The following is a 7,549-nucleotide window of genomic DNA, read 5'->3' on the forward strand; positions in this document are numbered from 1 at the left end:
GATTCAGGTGGTACGCGTCTTGGCTGCGGCTGGCAGGCTCTTGGTAATTTCGACGATGCACAAGCACTGAGACTTTCATCGGCAATGGTTCTGTCTTGCGGAGGAGCTCACTCTGCAGCTTCTTGGAGGGGCACTCGACGGATTTCGGCCGTTTTGTCGTAGTTTTGAGTGTTGGGTGTGTACTGTGGGTGTTCGGCCTTTTTTTAGACTTGTAATGTAAACTTCTTTTCTATCAATACATCGAAAACGCAAAGCGCGAAAAAGTTTTTGTTAACTCTTCATCGAGAAAAGCACTTGATAACTAAAACAGGATGTGAGGTAATACATCCACACCGCAACCGCAACGTCTGATTTTGCAGCATGTTCCGTAAGTGGCCTCCCCAATAGGTTCAAGGAAGTTCTGATCCTGTGTATTACTTTGGAAATGAACTCATTGTCATCATATGGCACGAAAAGGGCCGCCACTCATAGTCTTCCTGCCATCTCTGTTTGTTTAAGCGCTTTTTGAGTATCCATAGTCAAATACTCCAATCAGAGCTGCTCAGGATACATCATTAATAAGAATTGGGTCGGTCTAGCGGGCGGCCGCATGCTCGGTAGTCCATCTGAGCGGTCAATCCAAAAAAGGAATTAGCCTCAAGTTCCCTGTCCAAGCGTTCACCAGTTTAGGAAGTAATTAGCCTGACAGAAAAGGAAAATCAACACCGCTTCAACAATGACTGCATGCACATTAATTTTCCTTTTCAAATATTTAAAATCATATAACTTTTGCACCAGATATCGAAATTAGGATCCGCTTTCACTTTTGAATTATTTGCGGTGAGCTCTTCAAAACTAGATCTCATTTCTATGTATTTTGATAAAGTTTTTTCTAAAGCAACTTCTACGTGCGACAAAGCTATTATAATGCGAGACGATGCAACTTTAGTGTGGGGCGAAGCAACTTTGCTGCACAGCGTAAATCTACATTCACAACGAAAGTTGCATCGCTGGACACCAAAGTTGCTCAGCCATCCATCAAAATTTATTCGGTGGGCACCAAAGTTGCTTCGATGGATGCCAAAATTGGGCCGTCACAAACCAAATTTGCTCTGTCGAGTACCAAAGTTGCTCAGGACACTAAAATTGCTCGTTCGAGCGCCAAAGTTGCTCGTTCGCGCATGATAGTTCCTGTGTTGGCACCAAATTTGTGTCCCCGGGCACCAAAGTTGCTATGTTGGCACCAAAGTTATGTCGTCGGGCACCACTCGTCACACATTGAAATTTCTCCAATGGACACCAAAATTGTTGTCGAGCACCAAAGTTGTGCTTTCATGTACCAAAAAATGTACATGTTCGTTGCACACAAAAGTTGCTTTGCGGCACACGAAAGTTGTTTTACTACACAACAAAGTTGCTCGGTCGCACATCAAAGTTGCTGTTTAAAAAAATTCATCAAAACATATGAAAATGTGGTCTAGTTTCGAAGCTCTCGTCGTGGGGATTCTAGAAGTGAAAACGGATTGTAATTTCGCCGCACGATTTAAAAGTTACAGCTTTTTTAAAAACAACACATAATATGAGCTAGCCCACCATTTATGTGACAGCTGGACGCATGGAGCTATCGTGTGGTGTTGCGTCCGCCCAGAACATTGATTTGGCACGCGGCCGCCGGAAAGAATTCAGGATAAGAATTAGTAGTAAGAACGGGATGCAGCCGATTAAGAATTTGGGTTCGTCTGTACTGGGCGGCAGCATTCTCTTACGACGATATCTTCAGTAAAGAAAATAAAATACTCCAACACACAAGAAAAGGTAAGAGGGTGGACTTTTCCGAATGATTCCCTATATAATACCATGTCGTCGACAACCACAAACATCACGATCTCATCCCCGACTTGCATTGTATCATTTCCCTTCGTGTGCTACGGTAGCAGCAGCAGCTGCTGCGCGGGGGAGGCAAGGAGCAGAGTGTGGCCATGGAGGCCGTCATCCCTGACCGCACTCGGATCGCGCCGGAGGAGATCGAGAAGCACGTGGCGGCGGAGGGCGACAGGGAGTCGGACCCGGCGCTGGCCTTGGAGCGCGAGAGGGAGCTTGAGCCGGTGGGGCGGTGGCAGGACGAGCTGACGGTGCGGGGCATGGTGGCGGCGCTGCTCATCGGGTTCATCTACACAGTGATCGTGATGAAGATCGCGCTGACCACGGGGCTGGTGCCCACCCTGAACGTCTCCGCCGCGCTGCTCTCCTTCCTGGCGCTCCGCGGTTGGACGCGCTTGCTGGACCGCTTCGGCATCGTGTCCCGGCCCTTCACGCGGCAGGAGAATACCATTGTTCAGACCTGCGGCGTTGCCTGCTACACCATTGCGTTCGCCGGTCAGTGCCATATACTGCCACGCCTTCGGACAAGCTAGCATTATAGTTACTGGTTTTACAGTAGTACTTGATTGGTCGTGTGACTGGTGCATTACAGGTGGCTTCGGGTCAACCTTGCTGGGTCTAAACAAAAACACGTACGAGCTGGCCGGCGAATCGCCGGGCAATGGGCCGGGGAGCTACAAGGAGCCAGGGATTGGCTGGATGGCGGCATTCCTCTTTTCTAGCAGCTTCGGAGGGCTACTCACCTTGATTCCCCTTAGACAGGTGCCTCTCACTTCTTGCTCGTTTTAGGCGACTGATAGAAAAGAAATCAAGCAACCAATGACTACGACTATCAATGTTGTAGTATTATATATAATTGAGTCTAGTTAATCTCTCTTTGTCACTACGTAAACGTTAAGCCTAATGTTTCCAGGTATTGGTCGTAGACTATAAATTAGTTTACCCAAGTGGGACGGCAACTGCTGTTCTTATAAACGGGTTTCATACTACTCAAGGAGACAAGAACTCAAAGTATGTATAATGTGACCTTACGTTCCTGACATTTCAATTAAGCAATCTCCAGTGACTACTTCATATATCTGGATGAACTGATCGATCTTACCATCCATGATAGGAAGCAAATCCGTGGGTTCCTAAAATACTTTGGGGGCAGCTTTCTATGGAGTTTCTTCCAATGGTTCTACACAGGCGGGGATGCTTGTGGATTTATTCAGTTCCCTACTTTCGGTCTGAAGGCCTGGAAGCAGACGTACGTAATCCCGTTTGACATTTTAGTTTCTCACTGCAGATCGCCATAAGTTGTGGTATGCAGCAGACTTTCTTAATTCTCGATGTTTTGGTTTGCCAGATTTTTCTTTGACTTTAGCATGACATATGTCGGTGCCGGGATGATTTGCCCACACATAGTAAATATCTCCACCCTCCTCGGTGCAATTCTTTCATATGGATTATTGTGGCCACTCATCAGTAAAAACAAGGGGGATTGGTACCCTGCAAATGAAAAAGAAAGCAGCATGAAAAGTTTGTACGGTTACAAGGTATCTAATTTAGCATAATCTTTTTTTTCCTTAGTGGCAGTTATAAAGTTTATGTCAGTAATGCTAAATTTCTTCATCATACAGGCCTTCATATGTATCGCTCTGATCATGGGGGATGGACTATACCACTTCACAAAAATTATTAGCATCACTTTCAAGGGAATGTATCGACAGTTTAGCCATAAACGGGCTGACAATCGAGGTCAGGACAGAAGGTCAACATAAATTCAGTGTATTTATCATTTTAGAAGTTTTTAACTTTTCTAATGTTGAGTGATTCAATTACAGCGAAAAATGTGGACGATACGGTCTCACTTGAAGATCTACAGCGTGGCGAGATTTTCAGGAAGGGCCATATCCCCTCTTGGATGGCATACACTGGGTATGCCCTGCTAAGCGTCGTTGCAGTGGTTACAACACCGATAATGTTCCACCAGGTGAAATGGTACTACGTAGTTATAGCCTATGTTGTCGCCCCCATGCTTGGATTTGCCAATTCCTACGGAACGGGGCTTACCGATATCAACATGGGTTATAACTATGGCAAGATAGGACTCTTTGTTTTTGCTGGTTGGGCTGGTAGGGACAATGGTGTTGTTGCAGGCCTTGTTGCTGGTACACTGGTGAAGCAGCTGGTGCTTATATCTGCAGATCTGATGCAGGACTTCAAAACAAGTTATCTCACTCAGACATCACCAAGATCCATGATGGTGGCACAAGCCATTGGGACGACCATGGGTTGCATTGTCTCTCCCCTCACGTTTATGCTCTTCTACAAGGCATTTGACATTGGTAACCCAAATGGTACCTGGAAGGCACCGTATGCACTGATATACCGTAATATGGCAATACTTGGCGTGGAGGGCTTCTCAGTGTTGCCGAAGTATTGCCTAGCACTATCTGGTGGATTTTTCGCATTTGCAACACTCATGAGCATTGCAAGAGATGTCATGCCACACAAGTATAGAAAGTATGTGCCCCTACCCATGGCAATGGCAGTTCCATTCCTTGTAGGTGGGAGCTTTGCAATTGATATGTGCATAGGGAGTTTGGTGGTTTTTATCTGGAACAAGATCAACAAAAAGGAGGCTGGTTACATGGTCCCTGCAGTTGCATCTGGTTTGATATGTGGGGATGGTATATGGACATTCCCTTCATCCCTGCTTGCCCTTGCCAAGATTAAACCACCAATCTGCATGAAGTTTACACCTGCACCCTAGAGATTTTTTTTGTTCCCATGTGTGGTGTTAAATAGACAACAAAAATTACGGTAGGTGGTTTCGATTTCCATGGTCGTGTCTTATTTAACTTTATTTGCAGTGTGGTTTTATTGTGTTGTGCATAAATGTACAATTGATGTACGTACTATGTTAATTGACTTGAATAAACATGCACTTCATGTCTCTATGCTTTACATTTCCGAGGGCTTTACATTTCTGATGGCATGTACAATGCTAAGGAGTGGTGAGGTTATCCATACGAGAACCACATACCGTTTCGTCCTGGGCTCCCGCGAGTCCCAGGGCGAAACCCTAGTCTACCGCCGCCGCCAGCCCCATCCTCCTCCTCCCCTGCCTCGCCGCCGCCAGGAGGCGCCACCGGGCGAAGCTCGGTCGGCGTCGGTGGCGGCGGGGCGCCTTCTCTCCTCCTCGCGGTGATGGCGGCGCGGGCGGCATCGGTGCGTGGAGGCGCGGCGCTGGGCAGGGGGCGCGGCGGCGCGGCCGTTCGACGGCGGCGCGGCGGCTCTGCGGGCTGTGCGTGCTCGGGGCGGCGGCGGCTTCCGCGGAAGCATCTGCTACGGCGGGCGGCGCGAGCTCGGCCCGCTGAGGTCTGATGGAGGCGGGCGGCGCGGCGCGAGGGTGGGTGTCCACGGCGCCGGGCGGTCGGGCGGCGGCGCAACGCCCTACAAGTGGAGCCGGACGGGCAGCGCGGCCAGGGCGGCCGCCTCGCGCTCGGGTCGGGGCAGGGGCCCCGGGACCGGCCGAGCCCACCAAGTTCCCAGATCTGGTATCGCTGGCAGCCATGGTGCTGCAAGTGCCGCTCTGGCCACTTCCAGGTTCGTGGTGTTGTTGCTGGCCGTCGAGTGCTCACGGATGCGGATCCCTTGCTATGTGTTCCTCCGGGCTCCCTCGGATGTTCAGCGGGCGGAGTTTGGACGCCGGGGCGGCGGCCCTGGACGGTGGGTGGCGACGTCGACCGGAAGGCGGGTGACGTTCGCTGGTGCTGGCCGATCTTCTTGGGCCGTGTGGACGGTGAGGAGTCGGCGGAAGGCTGGGTGCGGCGTAGTAGTGCTCCGGCGCTTTCTTCGTCTGTTCGTTGGCGTCTCCATTGTTCGTTCTCTCTGCGCCAGATACGGCAGGGTTGGTCCTCGGACTGCCCGTTCGTGTCCGTGCGAGTTCCGTGGGGAGCTGCCGGGGAAACTCTTGGCTGGCTCGGTGCCAGCCACATCGGCAGCGACGATTCTATCGCCGTTCTCCTTCTTGAAGGGCCGGTGAGGTAACCCTCCCCTTTTCCTCTTCTTCCCGGGTGAAAACTCGAGGCTACGGTCGGGCAACGATGGCGCATTGCGTCGTTCTCCTCCTTGGAGGCGCCGCTTTGGGTTGAGGGGACAGAGGGCTATCGGTGTGGTGACAATGACGGTGGTGCGGTTTGGGTGTGTCTTTGGTGAGGCCTATGGCGGCAGTCAGCAAGTTCAAGGCTTTTTTGGGCGCTCAACCACCTCGATGTTCTGTGTTGGCCGATGAGATGGGAAGGGTCCCTCCTTCGGCAGCAGCAAGGCGAGGCGGTCTCGGAGCCGGATCTTCATCTCTTTGACGCTGGTGCTTCTCCTCTTCGCTTGTCACGTCTCTTTCCGTCCGCGGCAGCTCTCCGTAGCTTGTGCTTGTAGGCTCTTTGGTGGCGCGGCCGAGTGGAATTCTCTGTAGTTCCTCTAGGGCTTTGCCTCTTTCTTTTACCTTGTTGCAAGTTTGTTGTAATCAGCACCGTTGTATCCTAGCCGGTTGAGGGCTTTATTAATTTAAAGCTCGGCTCTCGAGCCTTATGTTTAAAAAAATGTACAATGCTAAGGAAGGCATGTCTTCTCTTAGTAATTCACGTTATCTAGAGAAGGCGATAAATATTAGGAGTACAACATATTATCTCTTAGGAGTATTGTCCCTTAGGAGTAAGAGATAATACGTTGTCATCCCTTGCAATAAATGAGAACTAATTGTTTTAGTAGGAAATTGTGTGGCTAAAGGAAGACAAGTCGTACAATAGTCTTCTCTTATTTCATACACTACAACAGGACAGAGCTTTGGTAACACCATGTTGTGTTACCACATGTCCAAAACAGTGTTACTAGGCCATATAGTAACATATTTTGGAATGTGTTCCATTAGGCCGTGTTACTAAGTGGTGTTGTCAGTCACACATAATAGTTGTTACCATATGTTAAATATTGTGTTACAGTTTACACTATAGTAACATGCATATTACGTGTTACTAGATGCGCTGGTAACACATTTTCGTAGCTATAGTAACACCAGAGGTAACATATTTTTGTAGGTGTAGAACATTGGTGGTGACATATTTTTGCAACTGTAGTAACATAATTAGTAACATTCTTTTTAGCTTCATGACATAATTAGTAACATAATATCTATATATTGTAACACAATAATGTGTACCCTGGTAACACATTTTCTACCTATGGTAACACCAGCAATAACACTATGATATTGATCATAAATGTATTTATTAATATTAATAAACATAAAATTAGGCGCCCAATTTATGGACTATATATTTATGTAGCAAAATCAACGCACATACACAAATAATTCATTAACAATTTTATTATGATGCTTGGCACCATTACAACTTGAGAGAAATTGAAGCATGACACATCATTGAATACATTAATGGTCTAGGATTCACATAAATTGCAATAAAAATTGCAAACATTATTTGTGTAACACATTAACGTTCACATCAATTTGAGTAGAAAACTCAATTGTGAATACACCATAGCATTTGCATCATTTCGATGAAAGAAAAAGATCCTCTGAAATAATATTACATTTTCAGTCTATCTATGCAAGGTACAACATTTGCTAAGAAAAATCTTCAAAATTTATTTGCTTCTTGATTCAACCAGAGAATTCATCTGT

The 7,549-nt window shown here is 47.7% G+C and overlaps 1 protein-coding gene across 1 annotated transcript; it reads left to right on the forward strand.

Annotated features, from left to right (window-relative positions):
- The first annotated feature begins 1,958 nt into the window (after positions 1-1,958).
- On the forward strand, positions 1,959-4,618 carry LOC124687510 (iron-phytosiderophore transporter YSL15-like). The gene is made up of 7 exons (XM_047221284.1): positions 1,959-2,355; positions 2,453-2,622; positions 2,774-2,871; positions 2,975-3,109; positions 3,209-3,398; positions 3,483-3,600; positions 3,687-4,618. The coding sequence occupies exons 1-7, from the start codon at positions 1,959-1,961 to the stop codon at positions 4,616-4,618; spliced, it is 2,040 nt and encodes a 679-aa protein (XP_047077240.1).
- The last annotated feature ends 2,931 nt before the right edge of the window (positions 4,619-7,549 follow it).

The sequence above is a fragment of the Lolium rigidum genome, chromosome 2 (genome assembly GCF_022539505.1).
Source record: "Lolium rigidum isolate FL_2022 chromosome 2, APGP_CSIRO_Lrig_0.1, whole genome shotgun sequence".
Classification (NCBI taxonomy): domain Eukaryota; kingdom Viridiplantae; phylum Streptophyta; class Magnoliopsida; order Poales; family Poaceae; genus Lolium; species Lolium rigidum.